The 21,417-nt window shown below is 41.2% G+C and overlaps 1 protein-coding gene across 1 annotated transcript in view; it reads right to left on the bottom strand.

The window, feature by feature from the left end:
* Window positions 1-3,382: 3,382 nt before the first annotated feature.
* SECISBP2L (SECIS binding protein 2 like) overlaps window positions 3,383-21,417 on the bottom strand; it is a 1,453,372-nt gene continuing 1,435,337 nt past the window's right edge. The window contains exon 18 of the mRNA XM_044077590.1: window positions 3,383-4,033. Within this exon, the coding sequence (XP_043933525.1) occupies window positions 3,414-4,033 (620 nt within the window). The 3' untranslated portion in view covers window positions 3,383-3,413. The remainder of the gene's footprint in view (window positions 4,034-21,417) is intronic.

Here is a 21,417-nt window from a genome sequence, read left to right as displayed (position 1 = left end):
CATTATAGGTTCATAGGTAAGTACTAGAAGATGATTTCCAGTGTGATTCAAGTAAAACTATTTCTGGACATTCCCAGCGTCCACAGATAGTTACTAGGCATCTGGTACAGGACACCACTGGGGAGTTTAACCCAATTTCCCAAATGTCCCACAAAACTGTCTGGTTAAGTGTCTTGCTCAGAGTCAAACAACAAATGAAAAGTGATTTTCCTTGGACTGCAGGAACCAGTCTGATAACAGTGCACAGCATTAATCCTCTGTGAAAGCTGCCAGACAGGTTTCAGTAGTTAAGACTTTGTCTAGCAATGCATCACTGCCCAAAGTACATTTGCAAGATACTAACACCTATCTAATGCTTTGTTTTGTTGGTTTGGAATGTAATCTGCTTTGGAATTTCACTTGAATGCCTATTTCCAAATTACAGTTTATACCCTTGCCCTTGTTTATGTATGATATAAATGTAATACTGTCATTCTCTGTAGAGTCCCTCACTGCTGGGTTTTGAAAGGAAAGAGGCATGGCAACTTTTAATCTCTCTCTTACACTTATGTACATCGTATTTTAGGATGGGGATCAAATCCCTGCATCTGAAATTCTTGAAAATTGGCCCCTAAACACATTTTAGAAGGCATCTGTGGTTAGCTTCTAGTTTTAAACAGGAGGAAGAAAAGGAAGACCTCAGTCTAAGGAGAGACACTGACTCTACCACAGTAACCCTGTTAAATGGCATTCTTATATGGTTAAAGTGAAAAAAAATATTATTTGAATTACATACTGAGGAAGAGAGATAATGCAAGTATTCTGCATTTGAAATTGCTCTAAGACACCTCTGCTTTTTTTTCTTAGACGGCAGTGCGCCTGCTTTCTGTATAGTAGGTATCATGTCTAGATGTTGAAAACAAAGCACAGTTTTTTGCATTGCAAAGTACAAGGTCTTAACAAAATCTGCTTGAAATCAGGAATTTATCCACATAATGTTAAATATGAACTTCCTTTACATGTGGAAATCATGAAGGGCTGGATATTTCATCATATCCACTGGGTGCAACAAAGCCCAAAAGTTAAGGCATCAAACTAAAAATGTGAACCGCCCACTCCAAAATGTAACATTTCTTTTAGACTTCAGTACTGGGACACAAATGTAGGTAGGCATCCTGCAAGTCCACAGTCACTAGAAAAACATCTTAACTTTTTTGTATTCAAAACTTATTCAGGTCTGACAGATCTAGGATAGGTTTCCACTGATTTTCTTTGTCACCAAGAAAAACCTTGAGCAAAACCTTGTCTCCTTATGTCTCTGAGATCAGATCCATTACCTAACTGTCCACTGAACTGAAATGAGGCTACAACCTGGTACTGGTTTGCTGTAAAACCACGTTGGTTACCTCTTGACACTAGCTTTCTGATTCCTTGGTCTAATGCTTTAAAACATCACTTAGCTAAAAGGGGAACTGCAAAAGACAATTGATGGAATCTGATCTTATAACTCTGTGGAGAAGGATATGTCCTGCTGAGAAGGGGTATTGGGCTGTTACCTCCTGTCCATCCCATTCTTGCTGTTTCTGTTGAAACTCCATTTTTGTTTTCAGCCTGTTACTGTCTGGGTTGCTTCATATAAAATAGACACCTTTGACAGGCAACTGCATTTAAGGACCAGAGTGACACGTGTATATTAACATGCATTACTTTCTTTAACTGATGCAAAACATTTCATCAATAAGGAAAATGAAAATTTACCTCTGCCTGCAAGACATCTACGAAATATTTAGTGAAAGCACTAAATAAATTTAGCATGTAGTGCCTACTTTTAGACTGACTGACTGACTGACACTGAGGTAAAATTATGCATAATTTGATCTTGTAGATATATACACATTTCACTCAGGAGGAAGACTGTGATGTTGTGTACACTTCCTGCTTGCAGATGTATTTTAATTCTGAATTGTATGTACTTTAAAATAGCAAGTAGTCTATGCATATAAATACATACAGCACATTCAAAAAATACATTTACATGGCTTCTTACCCAAAAAATGCCTAAACAGATATGCCACTCTCTCTCTCTCTTTTTGTATACAGCTATTTCTAGTACACATCTGTTTTCAGCAGGCAAATGTACCTGGCCTTCATTACTGTGTGCAGCTGCTTTACAGGTTATACTCATGTTTAGCCATAGTATGAAATATGCTGTTGACTGATAACATTTGTGTGTGTTTGCCTGAGTGTACATTTATATATATTTAAGTACCTGGGTATTCATTTTTGTGCATGCCTTTCAACTAACAATTTGAGAGCTGTGTGTTAATGGGTCAAGCTGACCACTATACTGTGAATAATTCATTGTCATCTTCACTAGTTACATTCTTTTCTTTCTAGGTATCTTTATTTTTGTACACTACCACAAAATACTGTTTTCCTTTTCCAAGACTGAATATCTTCTTCTTTACCAAATAAAAAGAAGCAGGAGGTGAATATCCTTGGGGATTAATCTGAAGGTCACATTAGCACCTACATATGATAAATTGTACTTACAATATGAAACAGATGCACCTTAATAACAAATTTTACTAAAAACTGCTGAGAAAATCAAGGGCCAAGTGACCTAAGATATCAAAACTTGTAGACTACTTGCCTACTCAAGTTACAAGAAAGAAATAAAACAGTCTTGCCTACATAACTGTGCTGTCCTCTAATGGCTATAGCTTGACTTTGCAATCTTGTGTGCTGCAGTACTTCCAACTGCTAAATACTGTAGTTTAGAAGAAACATCTACCATTATCAGATACTTCCAATACAAACAAATGAAACATGCAGCAATGATCTTTATGGTGATGAGCTATACATCTGAACCTGAATACTGCAAGTTAAAGACTTTTTTGATAAACTGAAAAACAATTAGTTAAGTGATAAAGCACAAAATGTTAACCCACAATGTGACTATAGTTAAAAATGTTTACAGTCCAGCAGCTTGCTTATTTTCAACTGGAAATCTCTTAATGCAATTAGAAAAATAATCTCCCTGAAGTTACTTAAAGTTTTGTAATTAGTATAAGTACTCTACTACAGTACACGGAGTGATCCAGAAAAACCCTTTTTAAATTATTAAGAATCATTTAAGAAACAGACAATGAATACGCTACAAAAATTAGTGACTTGTATTTAACACACACACACACACACACACACACACACACACACACACACACACACACACACAGACTGTATAATTAGACTGTTATAGTGCAAAATGTGAGATGAACCATAAAAGTTACTATCAGAATATATGAGATTATTACAAACTTGCACATTTTGGAAGAATTTCCTGAGGTTATGGAAGTAAGCTGATTTTCAAATCAAAAAGTATTCACAACAATGCTCTTACTGAGAGTTGTTTGAGTTTATTTCAGCCACTGCTAGCAAACTCTCCTCTTTGTAATTAAAGATATGCATTCATCTTTGTCTGTGATCTGGTCCACCTGATCAGGGATTTCTGTGTCATCATCTTCATTTTGCTCACAGTCTTCATCTTCAGCATTATCAACACTTTTACCCAGCTGCAACGTTTCCATTGTTTTTTGAGTTTCAGATACCCAGCTTTCAATTCTACTGCTTATCTGCATTTCTTCAGATATGGGCTCATGAGCATAATCTTCTTCTTCATCATCATCATCTTCTTCCTCTTCTTCTAGCATACCTGGGACAAGAGTGCTGGTGGTGCTAGTCATAGAAGAATTTAAAAGATCTCTGCAGCTACCATCTAGAGACCCTGTTTCTGTGCTCTGCTGAGAAGCCCATTCTAGAGTGTCATCTGGTTTTACATCTTCCCTCTCAATTGTCTGAGGCTTTACAGCTGGGGCAGTCATACTGCAATTTGTTGTGCATGGAATTACTGTTGGAGGTTTACTACCATTTCCTTTATCTGTCTGTACTGCACAAGGCTCCTCTGGCAATGTGGTTTTGGAAGGCAGTTCCTTTTCATTTTCAGATGCTTCTAATCCATCTGTAGTTTCCACCATGTTCCTCCAGTTAGTTTCTGAAAATTAATATAACAGGTTTTTACTATGAAAAAATAAGACATTACATACAGCTGCATATTTCCTCTTCAACTATCATCCCTAGTTTTACTTAGAAAGCTTAAAGACAGAACTCTGCTTCTCACACATCACTATGAAAATGCACCCATGTAAGGAAATGACCATAGCAGTGCATGTTTGAATAGGATTACTACACAAATCTGGAAGTTAGACTGAACAACAGACTTTCTTCACCAGAAATCCTAGTACTTAACACTACTGCAACAGTGAGCATCTATTATTCTTGCGTAACTGCACTATGCTCATTGAATGCATGGATCACTGCCACAGGAATGTTAACTACTTGGAAGATCCCCACAGTTCATAAGAGTATGTAATTGTGCAAGTTAACATAATAGCAGATATTCAAAAAACATTGTCGCAAACACACATAGATATAGTAGATGGCCAGTCTACATAAGCTTTGGGCTTTTTCCTTGCAGATGTTGTGGTCACTCCAGCACAAGTGTAGTAGTGTGTAAGAAGGGTGTACAAGTCCAAAATTCAGAGCTTGCTTGCCCTAAACAAAGAGGATGAAGCTTAATCCTCTAGAAGAAGCATATGCAGTAGTAAAGTAACATGTCAGAAAAGGGAACAGAAGTGCCAAGGATCCAAACCTGGCCAAGGGAAGACAGGAAAATTAAAAGGGGAAGGAGACAGGGATGGTGCAACAGTAATCTATTTGAACACCTACTGTTATGGTACTTAACGTACATACTGATGCTCATCATTAGATCACTGTTGCAGTAGCATTTACATATATATGAATGCCAAAGATTAGGAAGTAAGGGTGGGGGTAACAGGGCTAGTGTCCATAAGACCCTGGAGAATAAATCTAGAAAATCTTGTTCTGGCTCAGGAAAAAAGAAGTCACATTTATAGTACTTTGAGAAGGTGTGTACTGAAGACCAAGGTACTGCCTCTAGAACAGCTCCACAGTCCACTCCTTAAAAAAACTCCAGAAATATTAGTAGTTCTGGTGGAGTGAGTCTTGTCATTCTGAGGGAGGCTTTTTCCATGATGAGAATAACAGAAGTGAATAGCTTGGATTGACTACTTAAAGAGATGTTTTTTCTTGGAAATTGTCCTTATTACCTGTCCTGTAAGGAAATAAAAAGTTGGTCCAACACTGAAATCCTTAGTCTTGTTCAGGTAGTACCAAGTTACTTGTGGACATCCAAGGTATGAAGAATTATCTCCCCTCTGCTTTTGGATTCAGAACACAGAGAGGTGTAGACTGATTCAGAGTAAACCTGGGGAAAAATTTTGGATTTGGATTAAAGATAGGGCTGGTTCTAAGAGTTATACTGCACTTATGGAAAATCAAAAAGGGTTGAGAAGACAATAGGGCTTGCAACTCAGACACTCGTCTAGCCAAAAGTCAGAGCAATATGTAAAGCCATCGTCCAAGTAAGAAGTTTCAGGAAAAAGCTGGCTGCTGGTTCAAAGGGGGACAGAGTTACCTTCTCTAACTGAAAAAAAATAAGATCTCAACATGAAGCTACCTATTTTGTAGGTGGTTTAATATGTAAACTCTCTTTAAGGAGCTGTTTAATTTGGAATAAAGAGGAAAAGGAGATCTAATGCCAAACGAGCAGAAAGGGCCAGAACTAACTTAAGCAATTCACAGAGGTACTGGATAACCAGTGGAGACCCTGCATAAGATGGATGCTGGTTTCTTTTACAACAATAAAATATCTTTCATTTGGATAACTATGACTAATTGGTAACAGGTTTTCTTGCTTCCTTTAATATATGTCGCATGTCTTCTGAAAACAGGTGTTTAAATGGGATCAAAAACCTGTCACTCATATAGTCTGGCAAAAGATGGAAATGTTGGTGTGAATAAGGATTCTCTTGACCTGTGTGAGTAGGCCCACTTTGTAAGAAAGTAGTTTTTGATAACTTCCTATTGCCAGAAGCATGAAAAGAGAGTGCCAATGTTGTCAGAGTCAGAGAGGGTTACCTGACGTATCTTTGGAAATTCCTTTTTTATCTATGTTGTCTGGACTAACAAGGGATTATTAGAATAACCTTTGGAGAGTTCTTCTTTATCTTTAGTAAGACTCTGGTTATCAAAGGAGAGGGGAAAGACAAAGGAACATTCTCATCCATGGAAAAGAAAAGGAATCTGTTTTTTCAAGAATGGTTACAAGGTGTCTGGGTACATAACTGTTACAACTGCATATTGTGAATGGAGGCAAACAGATCTACTTATAAAGTTCCACACAGGTAGATAATCTCCTGAAAGACCTCTGAGTGTACCATCCAATCGTGAGGATCTGCCCAATATCTGCTCAGTGAGTCTGCATTTGTGATCTGCTCTGGCATACATGCTGACTGAAGGGAGAGATAGTGCTGAGTTGCCTGCTCCAAGGCAGCAATGGCTAGACTGTACAGGAGGAGGAACTCATTCCCCCTTGCTTCTTTATGTACCACATAACTGTGATGCTGTCTGTTATGATTAATAGAGGTCTTGGTGTCCACAGATGACTAAGTGCTTTGATAACCTTTATCAGGGCAATCATTTCTTTGACATTTCTGTGTTTGTGCATGAAAAGAGGCTCTGGACTTGGATATCTTGGGAAAAAGGCCCCATGCAAAATCTAAGGCATCTGACTGAATAGGAATGGGGAAACAAAGAAAGCGACCTGGATTCTGCTTGGCTTGATTGGCCCACCAGAGGACCTTCTTCCTGATTTATGCTAGAAATGGGACAGGGAAGGACAGGGGATGTCTGTATTGTGTCTAGATGGATTTGAGAAACTAATGATTTTTTGTTATGTGGGATCTGTTTAAAGGAATCACTAAGATGTAGGACATCATCTGAGAATTCAGAAAAATTCCCTTGCTGTGTTACTGTTCAGGTAAGCCAGATTTAGGAACTGCTGATGAAAGAAGGAAACTTTCTCTGCAGGGAGGTAGGCAACTATCAGTGAGGTATCAAGGAGGTATCCAGAAAAAAAATAATCTGTGAGTGGGGACCAGGGGAGGCTTCTCCAGATTTAACCTGAAACCTAGACTGTGGAAAAGATTCATGGAGAAGTGACAGGATGCTGGAGTGTCTTGGGCAGTAGTAGCCAGAATGAGGCAATTATCCAAGCAGGGATAAATGTGAATTCCCTGGAGTCTGCAAAAGACAATGACTGGAGCACACATTTCATGAATACCACTGGAGCATCAGACAGACCAAATGGCAAAGATGTACACAAAGTGCTAGCCCAGCACAAAAAAAAAGCTGAGATAACACCTGTGGACCTTGTGATAAAGGATGCAAAGGTATGCATCCTTCAGGTCTAGAATGACCAAGCAAGCCTTGAGAGGCAGAAGCAGAAAAAGAGACTGAAAGTTTTGTACTATGAACTTTAGAACAATGACAAAGGTATTTAGAACGATAGACTTAAATCTGATCACCATGTGGCTTCCATCTTGGGTACTAGAAAAATACATAAACAAAATCACTTTCCCTGTTAAGAACATGGTTTACTACACCATGTGACACTATCTGATAGGGTTTGAGGAAACAAGTAAGTTTGGTTATTTGTGAGTTGCTTGAAGGGCTTCTGAAAGAAATGCCTAGGGCTGGAAGGTTAATTCCTCTGGTATCTATGGACAGGGCATAAAGACTTTTACCCCCCACATTAATTTTCCTCTTTCCTCCAACTTAAGTACGTCACTAAGGAATTTCCAAAAATCAAATCTTTCCCTAGAGAAGCGTCTAGAAGTTGGGCCTTGTCATCTTCAGGAAAATTCTGGAGACTGACCCAAGCATTCCTGTGCATCACTTTGCCTGTGTCTGCAGCTTTTGACACAGCATCCACTGCACCATATGCATATCTTACAGAGTGTTTGGCAGTCTGAAATGACCATGTCAGACAAAGTGGTTTAATGTTAGAAACAGAAAAGTTAGCTAGCTGATTGTTTCAGCAAAAATGAAAAGAGTGTACCCTTGCCATGTGTATCTGGGAGTTAATTGACATTATTTGTGTGGATGAGGCACACACCTTCTTCCCACATCTGTCAAAGACCATGCTATCGTTTTCACTGGGGACAAGTTTAGTCCCTGTCCAGAGAGAGAGATCACAGTCAGGTCAGCAATGTTTAAAAAAAAAAAAAAACATGAATAAATGGCACCTTACATAAACTATTGTTTTCTAGGTGTAGGGGGTTGAGAAGCAGCAGCATCAAAATCATCCTCCAAATCTTCCATGACTGGAGATCTAAGAAGTTTGGGGAATCAATGCTCAGCAAGCTACGTTGTCTTTGTTTTGAGCCTCAGAAATGCCTATTCCCTCTCACTTGAACAACTTGTCTTAGAGATGATGCTGGAGAAAGACATTTCTTCATTTGGGGAATCTGAGGACAAAATATCCTCAGATTCAAGGGGGATGGCCTTCATCTTCAGAGTTACAGACTACCTCCTCCTCAAAGGAAGAAGAACTCTTCTTAGCATGGGTAGACAGTGGAGTGGAAGACACAAAAGGAGTATAATGATTTAAAGAAAAAGCCAGGGATAAGTTGTACAAGTCTTCCTGGGATGTCTTCTGAGTGGAAAAAGTAGAAAGGGGGCAACTGTTTAGGTTACTGACATTTTTTTTTTATCTGGATCTTTACTCTGGTACATTTTTTTAGAAGAGTAAGACATCCAGACCTCCACTAATGACCTAGCAACTTCCCCCCTTACGAGGAATTGAACTCCTTCCTCTTCCTCAGTATGAATAAAATTAGGTTCTCCCTTTGTAAGTAAGCATGTCTCATGTCCAGTCTGACAGGACATGCACTGTCATGCACTGTCCCTGAGTCTTAATGCCTTCCTGTAGAGCTTAGCTACAAGGACCAGGTAAATTGGACTGATAGTGGCTGTCCAAGAGCTCTCAAACTGCTTCAGGTGAATCTTTAATCACAGACTGATACAAACAGGTAGACACCCAAGTCTATTCAGAACCTGCTTTTGATTTTTCTTCCTCAGTATGAATAAATTGAGGTTCTCCCTTTGCAAGTAAGCATGTCTCATGTCCAGTCTGACAGGACATGTACTGTCATGCACTGTCCCGGAGTCTTAATGCCTTCCTGTAGAGCTTAGCTACAGGGCCAGGTAAATTGGACTGATAATGGCTGTCCAAGAGCTCTCAAACTGCTTCAGGTGAATCTTTAATCACAGACTGATACAAACAGGTAGACACCCAAGTCTATTCAAAACCTGCTTTTGATTTTTTTCTTTTTTTCCCTTATCGGAGGGGATAGATCTGTGGAAGAAGAGTCAGAAGCCAAGGTCATGACTGCCAAAACCTTCAAACTTCATTTCTCAAGAAAATGTCTTAAGGAATTGAATCTACTTCTAATGGTTTTAGGCGTAACGGATAAGCACATGTTATAAGACCTGACATCATAACTCTTCCCTTAGCAGAAAACCCAGGCCATGTGGGAGTCCTTATCAGGTATTTGCCTTAACCCAGGCCATGTGGGTGTCCTTATCAGGTATCTGCCTTCCACATAACACAATTCCCTTTCCTGACATACATATGCTGCAAGTCAATATAACTTTCACAGAAAAACTTAAGCTGACCGCCAATACTGAAGCTGCTAAGAAAATGAGATATATGACTAAGAGTACCAACAGATATTTCTGCTATACCAGAGAAACAGGAAGGGACAGACTTTATTAATTTTATGAAAGCACAGGTAAGTGACTGGACTGGTATTCCACAGCAAGACTTGTTAACTGAAAGAGTACATTGTGTGTATGCTTCAATCCTGGCCATGAGAAAGCATCCAAGACTTGTATTAATAAAGATCCAATCACACCAGCAGAAAGAACTGATCCTAACAAAATTGTGGCAAAAGGGCAAAGTATTAAAAATTGGAGAGAGAGTACTTGTAGAAAATAATTATTCACTAAAAACCAGGCAGAAGAGAAGTCAGTTTATACCAGCAATCAGGGAATTTTGAGAGGCAGATGTGAGATTCAAGCTGCTGTGCCCAGCTGTTTTCAGAATATTTTTTCCTGGAGGATCAGTCATTTCTGATGCAGAACAAGATAATGGGAAATACAAAAGTTTGTACTACTCTGCTTCTCATTCTTCTGATAATAAAGCATACAGAGAGACTTGCCAGTGAAACCTTTTCCAATGCTCCAAAGCAAAAATGCTTGAGAGACAGAAAAAAGCACAGAAGCTGACTAGAAGAACCGGGAATACACTGGACTTAAACTGGAGTGTGGGGTTGGGACATGAAGATGAAAAGGAAGACAGGCACCAATGGAATTAGTAAATAAATGTGAGACTATAAAGCATCAATCACATTTGTGAAATGTGGCTTTACAAGAAAAAGTGGAAAGATTGAATTTTTGTTGACTTTTGTTAAGCTTATGGGGACTGAAACACATATTCCCCACTTCATATCATTGTTTGGAAGAACAATGAAGGGAAAGGGAGGAAAGGAGAAAGAAAAAAAGAAAAGTAATTTTTGCTCTTAACACTATCTGTATAAACATTTCTTGTTATAGAGTGCATAATTATATATAGCAAACATTTTCAGTTATTGTTGTATGTGATAAAGACACTAAAGTAAGTTCCCTTTTTTCTTCTTTTTTAGTTTTAAGAAATGTAGGCATTACAATGTAAAAACCAAAGAAAGGGGGGACAAAAGCTGCCTAAATTAATATGCAGTAATCCTGAGTTGCCAAGGTGACAGAGGGAGTGTAAAAGTACACAGATTATAAATTATAATATATGTAGAATTGTTCTTTCTGACTTTGGCATAGGTGAATACCTGGATTAAGGTATTTGGCTTAATATAATAAAATGGGTACGCAATTAATAGGAGGGCAATGAATGTAATAAAAAGTTTTCCTTTTGCAAATGTTCAGTGCAAGTTGAGAGGTTTGCAAAGCTGTACAATTGCTATTTGTGTTTCCATGGAGACAAGCTGACTACAGGGAAAAACAATAAAAGCCAGAACACTTTTTTAAAGTTACAGGTTAATGTTTTCTGAAAGCATACAAGTAGTTTTTTTTCACATCTGGAAGAGGAATGAAGATAAGAAAAAAAACAGACAGCAATTAGTATAAGTAAGAGCACAAGCTGTAATGTAACTTAGCATGGATAACCTTAATGTAAGGTTAAGTTATGCATATGTGTGCAGCTGTCAATTTGGGACAATTATCCCTATTCGGAGGGTTAAAACTTCATTATCTGAATATGTACATAGTTTTGTGTGTTTGTTTTAAGTTAATAGGTTATGGGGTATTCTGGGGATGTGTGTATGCTTTTTTATTTAAAGGTTTTCATTAAAACTAAAATTGTGTAAAATGTGACACAGGTTCAAATGGAGATGACAAGAAACAACTGTATAAGAGATCAGCCTGACAAACAATAATAAATGCATGTAACAAAAAAGCTGGAAATAGACATTTAAGAAAGCTGTCATATATAATAAAGGAGTTTAACTTATCGTAATGGCTACACTTAACATATTAGCCTCATGGGTATCAAAATGGAAAGAGTAATGAGTTATATTAACAGATGCAGAGTGCAAATAGCAGTGCTACAGGAGACATATAGAAAGAAGTGAACAACTGCATTTGATAAAGGAAGGATTTCAGGATAGATATTCTGCAGAATATCTTGGACAAAGGAAAAGATGAGTACTTATACTAATTGCTAGAGAAGTTCCAATAGTGAGAGAAGAGGAAAAAGATAGCAATGGTATATTTGTGGTAAGTAAGGTTACTGCCAAGGGAACAGGATTATGGTGGAATTTATTTATTTTCTACCTAAAACTTCTACTATGGAGAGTAAATGGTGTCATGTATTTATGTTCCACCTAAAAGTGCTATTATGCAGCTTAAGAAAATTTTGGGAGAAAAAAATGAGCTTTCAGCAGGGAATGTTACTTATACGTTTGGACTGGAACGTTGATATTCAACAGTGAGGATTTATCTGTGGGAATTCAAAGACTAACTAACAACACAGGGTAGATTTCTAAAGACATTTATGAAAATATTTGGTATGGAAGGCATGAATTCAGAAGTAGAAACTCCAAGATAATTTATAAATTATTCCCCAAGGTACAACAACTGGGCTAGATTAGACAGAAACATAAATTTTTTTTCACAGGAACATGTGCATTTAACTGAGCACTTTGACACACACCCAATAACTATTTCAAATTATGAGCCAATAAAGTACAGTTGTGCAAGATCTTACCATAATGGTAGATGTCCTCTCTTCACTGTTGCAGTATTCTTTGCAATAGGGATCCCCTGCTAAGGGCAGCCCAACGTTTGGCCAGTGCACCAAAGCCTTTAGGTTGTTTTAAGGTATGGCCAAAAGGTACCAAAGGGAGACCAATAAGAAAATCCAAGGTACCAATAGACCAGAAGCCAGCCGGAAGCCTTTTAAAACCAATTTAATGTGTGCACAAAACACAGAGTAAACACATAAATGCAAACAATTAAAATACAGCGTTTTCGTTTCAAACACTTCATGAAGTGTTTGTGTTTGAAACAGAAACACTGTATTTTAATTGTCTGCGTTTAAGTGTTTACTCTGTGCTTTGTGCATACATTAAATTGGTTTTAAAAGGCTTCCGGCTGGCTTCTGGTCTACTGGTACATTGGATTTGCTTATTGTTTTAAGGTACACCATACATCACACTTATATTCCATGTGTATAGTGTTGGGCATAAGGGTGACTCTGGACACACCATCCTCAGGACTGAGAGCCCCAGTAGGAATGCCAGTCCAAGGAAAAAAGAGGTAACCAGTACATCCAGAACAGAAAAGAACCAGGAAGGAGGGACAGAGTGAATACTGCAACAGCAAAGAGAAGTATATCTACTGTTATGGTAGGATCTTACATGTCCTTCCATTTCACTGTTGCAATATTCATTGCAATAGGGAGAATGCAAAAGCTCATGAAGAAGAGAGGAAGGAGAATGGACTAGCAGAGCTCTCCAGGAACCCATGGAGAATGGCCCTAACAAAGCAAGCTCTAGCCCTGGAAATCACATCCAACTTATAGTCCTTGGTAAGTGTATGCATAGAAGTCCAGATAGCTGCCTCCAGAATTGAGCTAGCATCCAAACCCCTGAAAAAACACCAGAAGAAGCTACAGTCCTAGTAGACTGAACTTTAGCATTAGAAGAAATGCTGTTGTCGTGGAAGGTACAACAAAAAGAAATGGCCTTAGAAATCCAGAAAGAAATAAGATTGCTTGGAAACAGCCAGTTCTAAGGATCTAGGATGAAAGGAATCAAACACCTGATTAGATTTACGAAAAGTCAATGTCTTATCCAGATAAAATCTAAGTGGCCTACGCACATCAAAGGTGTGCAGTACCTTCTCACTAGTAGATTGTGGAGAAGGGAAAAAGTGGGCAAATGTATAGTCTAATTAAAAGACAAGTCATTCACCACCTTGGGCATAAAAGGATTAGTATGCAAGGACACCCTGTCCTTATGAAAAACTAAAACAGAGAACAAGCCATAAGGGGTTGAAGCTCAGACGTCTGTCTGGCAAAAGTAAGGGCTAACAAAAGTACAGTCTTCCAAAAACAACTCTGTAAGGAATGTGAAGATGTAGACTCAAAAGGAGCCTGGGTCAAATTTTTTAAAACAAAATTAAAATTAAAATCCCAGGGAGGAAGGGCAGGTTTTCTGGAAGGTCTAATATGAAGGACACCTTTAAGAAACTGTTTAGCCTTAAATCTAGAAGGTACAGTAGGTGATAAAGGCAGACAAGCACAGACAGCTGATAAGTGGGCCTTAAAAGAAAAAATAAGCCAACCCCAACATTAAACAGTTTACTCATAAGATAGAAGCAAAGGAACATCCACAGAAACTGGATCCAAGTTATGAGAAAGACACCAAACAGAAAACCTCTTCCTCTTGGATAAGTAGGATTTCCTAGTTATGGTACTACTTTTTCATTTTCCTAGTTATGGGCTTCCTGGCCTCCTACATGACCCCGAGTATGTCCTCAGAAAACAGGTGTCTGTATGGAATCAAAATCCTACCACCCACAGTGTCAGTTGAAGACTGGACAGGTGAGGATGGATGAGAGATCCCTTGTCTTGTGTGTGTAGATCCACCTTGTGAGTTAACTTTTGATGATTGCCCTTGGTTAAATGCACAAGAAGTGAGAACCAACGCAGTCTTGGCCAAAAGGGAGTCACCAGCAAGATTTTGGGAGCATCCTGTTGTATTTTGAACAGGACTTTTGGAATAAAGAGAAAGGGAGGAAAGGCATAAAGAAACATCTTCCAAGGAAAAAGACAGGGCATCCAGCTTCCAGACTAGGGGAATTGGGACTCTGGCACAAAACAGAGGAAGTTTTCTGTTTAGAGGGAGGCAAACAGATCTGCTTCAAGAGTACTCCACTGGTGGACAATGTCCAGAAACGTATCCCTGTGAAGCATCTACTCATGGGATTATGTTATGGACCTGTTCAGTGTGTCTGCCACAATGTTCTGGCCTGAGAGAATATAAACTGCCTGAACAGTCACATGGCACTGGATAGCTATTTCCTAGACTAGAAGAGCCAACTGGCAAAGAACGTAAGATCTCGTCCCCCTTGCTTTCTTTCCAAGGCTGCTTCAAGATCTTTTGACTTGGGGAACTATTCAGGAGCCTCCAGTTTTGCAAAGGGGAAAAGTTTTATTCCAGAATGTTTTTGGTTCCGAGGAAGGAGGGCACTTGGAGACCCATTCTAGATCTCTCTCATTTAAACACCTTTCTGAAGGTCCCTTCCTTATGGATGTTGTCCCTTCACACTTTGTTCCCCCTGTTGCTTCCTCAGGCTTTTTTAGTGTCTCTGGACCTCAAGGATGCTGATCTTCATATTCCTATTCATCTCCCTTTCAGGAAGGTTTTACATTGCTCTGTTGCCTCCTGGCATTTTCAGTTCTCTGGTTTGCCCTTTTGCCCCTGAGGGGGCTGAGATTTCAAGATCATGTAATAAACCACTTGGATAAAGGAAAGAACCCAGGAATCCTGAGTAATCTTTAACCAAACTGGGAGGGATAGAGAAAGAAGAAAGTACAGATGTGTACACTTACCATAAATGTAGATGGTTCGAGTGTATTCACTGTTGCAATCATCACATTTGGGTTATCCCTGCCAGGGTAGCCCTCGACCGGCCCGAATACCAGAGACTTAGTATTTCTGCATCGGTTAATGTCGCTTGAGGACTTATGTCAGGTCGTCAGTAGTATAAAGTAAGGTAGCAGATGCCATTACATCAGTTTTTTCTTGCCCTAACCTGTCAGGAGCCCCCTAGTAGGATGCCAGGGTCTGGCGGAAAATAAATACCAATAAGTCCCTTGAAAAAAAAGGAGAACAATAAGTTAGAGTGGTAATAAAAGGAGAAAGAGAAGAAAGGGGGGATGGAGGGGAGAAACCAGGACTGCAACAGTGAATACACTTGAACATCTACATTTATGGTAAGTGTACACAACTGTACTATGTTCTTCGTGTTTCACTGTTGCAGTCATCACATTTGGGCTGATTCCCAAAGCTGAGGAAAAGGGTGGAGGCAGTCAATGAAACTAGGGGATGGCTAGGATGCCCTTCAGGACTGCAGAGGCAAACCCTGCCCTGGATTTGGAGAAGAGAGGCAGGTGGTAATGCTTGGTAAAAGTGTGAACAGATGTCCAGGTTGCAGACTCCAGAATGTCCCTGGTGTGGACTCCTCTGTGGAAAGCCACAGAGGTGAAGGCTGCACTGGAGTAGTGTGTCCTGACCCCTTTGGGGGAGGCTTTCCATGCTTTTTGTAGCAGAAATGGATGCAGTGTGCTATCCATTTGGAAATGGTTTGTTTGGATATGGCTTTGCCTTCTTTCCCTATAGCAAAGCTAACCAGCAATTGATCAGACTTTCTGAAGAATTTAGTCCTGTCTAGATAGAATCTGAGCTGTCTGTGCACATCTAGAGAGTGAAGAATCCTTTCCCCCTTGTTCTGGGGATTAGGAAAAAAGGTGGGCAATTTAATGGATTGGTTGAGAGCCACATTGGACACCACCTTGGGCAAGAAGGATGGGTTAGTTCTGAGGGATACTCTGTCTGCTTGAAAGATGATGAAGGGTTCCGTAGCCATGAGTGCTTGCAGCTCAGAGACTCTTTTGGCTGAAGTGATAGCCAGAAGGAATGCAATCTTCCTGGAGAGAAATTTTAGCTCTGCAGAGGAAGCTGGTTCGAAAGGGGGTAGGGTGAGCTTTTCCAATACAAAGTTAAGGTCCCAAGCTGGTGTTGGTGCCCTTATGGGTGGCCTCAATTTGCTAGCCCCTCTTAGGAACTGTCTGATCAAAGGGTGTGAGAAAAGAGGCTGCTCAGTGGGAAAATGAGCAGAAATAACAGAGGCATGAATTTTTATAGAGGTTTGGAATCTGAGGAAGATACCATGGGTATAGTGAGGACAGGCTGTGCAGCAAGGGGTACCAGTGCTGCTGGGGCCAGTCTGGAGCTATGAGAATGGTCCTTGATTTTTTTCTCCCTTATTTTGAGCAGTACCCTGAGGATGAGAGGTAGGGGAGGAAAGGCATAGACCGATAAATTAACCCAGGGGAAGGACAGGGCATTCACTTCCAAGCCATGCAGTGATGCTCCCCTGGCACAAAATTTGCTGAGCTGATGGTTGGTGTGGGAGGTAGGAGATCGACCTTTGGGGTTTCCCATTTCTGAGTTATTAGGGTGAAGGTACTTTTGTTGAGTTGCCACTTGTGTGGGTCCAGAAGATTTCTACTTAAATGGTCTGCCAGAGAGTTGAGAGAGCCTGGTAGGAATTGTGCAATCAGGTGTAGCTGCATGGCAGAGGCTGTGTGCCAAAGGGTCATGGCCAACCTGCATAGAGGGTAGGAGTGAGTCCCTCCCTGCTTGTTGATGTACCACATCACAGTGGTGTTGTCTGTTTGATCAGGAGAGCCCCTGGAGAGAGAAGGGGCTTGAAAGCTTTCAAGACATGATGCACAGCCACCATTTCTTTTTGATTGATGTGCAGAGGGATTTGCTGTGGGCTCCATTGGCCCAGAATGCACCTGCCGTCCAGATGTGCTCACCAAGCATAGTATGATGTGCCTGTGGTGAGGGTCTGGGCAGCGGGGGGTGGGGAGAAAGGCATTCCCCTTGCTGCAGGAGCATGCTGTTGCCCACCAAAGAAAATCTTTTCTGAGGCAAGGAATTATAGGCAGAAGAGTTTCCAGGTCTTGACAGTGTTGGCACCAAAGCCTCTTTAGGTACCACTGAAGTTTCCTCATATGCAGTTTGGCATAAGGAATGAGTAGTATGCAAGATGCCATGAACCCCAGAGCTTGCAGGATCTTCCTTGCAGTTAGCTGGGGCCTGCTGGCTAGTTGAGAGAAGAAGGCTGTTAGGAAACTTTGTTTCTTTGGAGTAAAGTATGCCATCTGGGAAGCTGTGTCAAGACTTGATCCCAAGAAGATTATCCTTTGGGTGGGCACTGTTTGGATTTCTTTTCGTTGATTGTGTACTCTAGGGAGGTTAGTAGGGTCTTTACAAAGGCTCTTTACAAAGGCCAGGTGCTTGAGCAGCTTCTCCTGGCTGTCTGCCTGAATAAAGCAGTTGTCTAAGTATGGGTAAATCTGAAAATTTCTTTGTCTGCAAAAGGTAATGGCCGGAGCCAGACATTTTGTGAAAACTCTGGGAGCAGTAGATAAGCCAAAGGGAAGCACAGAGAACTGAAAGTGTTGAGATCCTGCCCTGAATCGGAGATATTTCCTGCATGATTCCCTGATGGAATGTGGAGGTAGGTCTCTTTTAGATATAAGGTGGCTAGCCAAGCGTCCTTGGAGAGCTTGGGTAGCAGCTGCTGGAGGATGAGCATTTTGAATTTTGGAATCACCAGCAAGGTGTTTAGAATGGAAAGATTGAGGATGGGGAGCCAGGTGCCCTCTTTTCTGGGCACCAGAAAAAGTCTGGAGTAGAAATCTTGGCCTACCTGTTCTGCAGGAACGTGCTCTACTGCCCTCATAGAGAGCAGGGAAAGGATTTGCTTTTGAGCCTCTGCCCAATGATTTGGTAGTAGATCTGGGAACCCTTTTGGGGTTGGAAGGGTGTGGAAGGAAAATTTGTATCCCTGAAACACAATGTTCAGAACCGAGTGGTCCTCTGTAATGGTGGCCCAGGTACTTGAGTGAAAGGAGAGTTTTTCTCCTAGGCATAAGTGAAGATGGGCAGAGGGAGGGGGTGGAGGAGATTAGTCATTGTGAGTTTTTACCATAAGGCGGTGGCTTAGAACTCCCTGGTTTTGAAGTGTAGGTAGTCCACTGCTTAGATCTTTGCATTCCCTGGGGCTGCTGTCGGGGGGGGGGGGTCTGCTTCCATGGGGCCTAGGCTGGCCAGTTTACTGGGAGCAGGAAAGGACCAGTGTTTGGAGGGACAATTCCTACTGAACCTAGGGGGCTGGACCTGCAAGAAATCCTTAACTGTTTGCATAGAGTTTGCTTTTTCATCCATCTTTTATAAGACCTCTTCTGCCTTAGTGCCAAATAAGTTATTTTTGTGCAAGGGGGAATCCAACAATTTAGATTTGACATGATCTGGCAGGGGCTGTTCCTTAAGCCTTCTAATGACAGATCCAGTAACTGCTGCCCTGCAAGAAGCTTCTAGGGCATCAAAAACCACAGTGCAAGGTGTGTTTAGTTACTTGACTTGCAGAATGCATTAACTCTTGTAAATCTTTAGATTCTGCCCAAGCAGGAAAGGAAGATATTTTTGTTTAAGGAGATCCAAGGTATGTTGCTGAAATTTCAGCATATGGAACTGACAATTTAGTGCCCTGATAGCTAGAGTAGCTGAGGTGTATACTTTCTTACCCCATCTCTCCAATGCTCAGGAATCCCTGTCTGAGGGGATGAGGTTCTTAGTAGAGGTTGCTTTAATTCCTTTTGGCCCTTGAGAAATGATCACAGGGTCAGCTGTAGGATTTTTAAAAAAGATATTTGTGTGAGTCAGGGACTCTATAGTACCTGTCTGGTTTTCTGGGATCAGGAGGAAGGGCGTCAGGAATCGAGCTGGATTTGAGAAAAACATCCTCCACAACATCCAGGACTGGTGGGATGGCCAAAGGTCTATGTTGTGGAAGATGTAAGAATTCTCCGAGTCTTTTTTTAGACTGAGGGTAGTCCTGACTCTCTCATTGGAAATGCTCCCTTATGGTATGCAGGATTTCCCCAAAGGAAAAATCCTCTGGGGAAGAAGCTGAAGGAATGGAATCCCCTGCATCAGAATCCTCAAAAGTGGAGGGGGGTTGCATGTCTTCATATTCAGATGCATCAGATTCATCTGACTCTTGTTCAGACAAAACTACAGTGGACAGATATTTTTTTCCTTTCGGTAGCTTGGCTTCCCCTGATCAGCATGACAAGGTCTTCCCCCATTTTAAGCATTTGAGACTGAGGCAAGGTAGCAGCTGCCTGATAGTGGATTATCGGTTTCTTGAGTGTGGTTCGTACCTGGGGCCTAAGAAACTCGGTAGTTTTAGAAAGAATGGTAGTCACGAAAGAAGACGTCAGTTTGTGTCAAGATTCTGTAGTGTGAAGGACTTCCTTGCAAGCCGGTGTCTGCTCAGCAGCTCCGGACCCATCCAAGGTTGAGATGACCACAGTATCCTTAGTCGAAGAAGTGTTTTGCGGCATTCCGGACTCCGAAAGGGTCTCGGTAGTGGCCTGCGAATCAACAGAAGCGGGTATCAGGGGCTGCGAAAGCGCCTCACTGTGGACCGGAGAACTGACGACTAGCTTAATGGAAGCGTTGTCAGTAGGTTTGGACCTGTGTGGTCTGTTTCTGTCTTTATCTTTACATTTTTTTCAGAAGAGCTGCTGTTGGATGGCTTACCAAAGCCATATCAGAATTAGAGGACTGTAAGCGAAAAAATCTGGCTACAAATAAGGGCCTGACGATGGATACGTCTGGCGTTGAACAAAGCACAGAAGCGACAATGAGGGATGTCGTGGTCTGGGCCTAAACAAGTGACGCAGTAAGAGTGGAAGTCTCTGTGTGGTATTTGTTTCCCACAGATGAGACAATTACTAACTTTTTCTGACATCGGTTAGTGCAAGAAAAAAGGATCCCCAATGGAGTACTTAGCTTTAGAAGACTTCAACTTCAATTCGGTAGAAGAAAACTCAGGTAGTGGCCGATCGGCACTTGTGCGAACTGCTTCTCCTTCGGGATCCACGGCAAGAAAGACTGATTTAATGGCATCGGCTGCCTTACTTTATATTACTGATGACCTGATGTCAGTACTCAAGCGACAGCAACCGATGCAGAAATACTACATCTCTGGTATTTGGGCCGGCCGAGGGCTACCCTGGCAGGCATAACCCAAATGTGATGACTGCAACAGTGAAACATGAAGAACATCAGAAAGAAGAATGTGGCTGAGAATAACAAAATAGTCAGACAGCACCTGGTTTGTCAGGAAAAGGAGATTTCTGGGTTACAGGCATCTGGGTAGCTTTAGCAGGAGGAGCCCTTTTACCCCCCCTCCTTACACTTGGGAGGGCAGCGAGACTGCCTACGTACAAAGGTGGGCTTATTAGGGTAATTTCTTTGAAACTTAGGCACAGGAGAAACAAAAACATGTTTAAGTTCCTTCAAAGACTTGCCCTTATCCTGAAGAGATTTAAAGAATTCAACAGCAGCTGCACAAAAAACGTTGTGGCCTCACAGCAAGAGGTTCTCTGGTTCGATCCTCGGCTGGGGTGCCTTCTGTGTGGAGTCTGCATGTCCTCCCTGTGGTCGCATGGGTTTCCTCCGGGTGCTCCGGTTTCCTCCCACATCCCAAAGACATGCTGTAGGTGGATTGGACACACTAAATTGGGTTAGGTGTGAGTGTGTGCGTGTGTGTGCCTTCTGTGGAAGGTTGGGCACCGGGCTGGTAACTCGACACCGTAAAACTCCACTGCCAGTCATGAGTGGACAGTGATCCGCTGTGGAGACCCCTAACCAGGAAAAAGCCATTAGAAGAAATAGTTATCCAGAAGAGCATCCATCAACTCAGCCTTAATATCATCAGGCAAAAGCTGAAATCGAAGCCAGGAATATCTCCTCAATACAGAACCAAAAGCAGCAGCTCTGGAAGAAGCATCTGCTGCACCACAACTGCACTTAATTGAATGACGAGTCACCTGAGATGAAGACCTCAACAAAGAGAGAGCAGAAGTCTTCCCTTCAGAATCAGGAAGGTCAGAATTTACCTGACAGGCCTGAGAAAGAAGAGCCAAAATATACCAGGACACGTGTTTGGTAACTGACAGCTCTAAAAGCCAAGGTAGCAGAGACATAAACCTTCATACCTAGCCTTTCCATAGTCCTACTGTCTTTATCA

The sequence above is a fragment of the Protopterus annectens genome, chromosome 7.part0, assembly GCF_019279795.1.
Source record: "Protopterus annectens isolate FY-2018-M chromosome 7.part0, PAN1.0, whole genome shotgun sequence".
NCBI lineage: Eukaryota > Metazoa > Chordata > Ceratodontiformes > Protopteridae > Protopterus > Protopterus annectens.
Note: the sequence above shows the minus strand (reverse complement) of the source record. Positions and strands in the feature narration are given on the sequence as shown.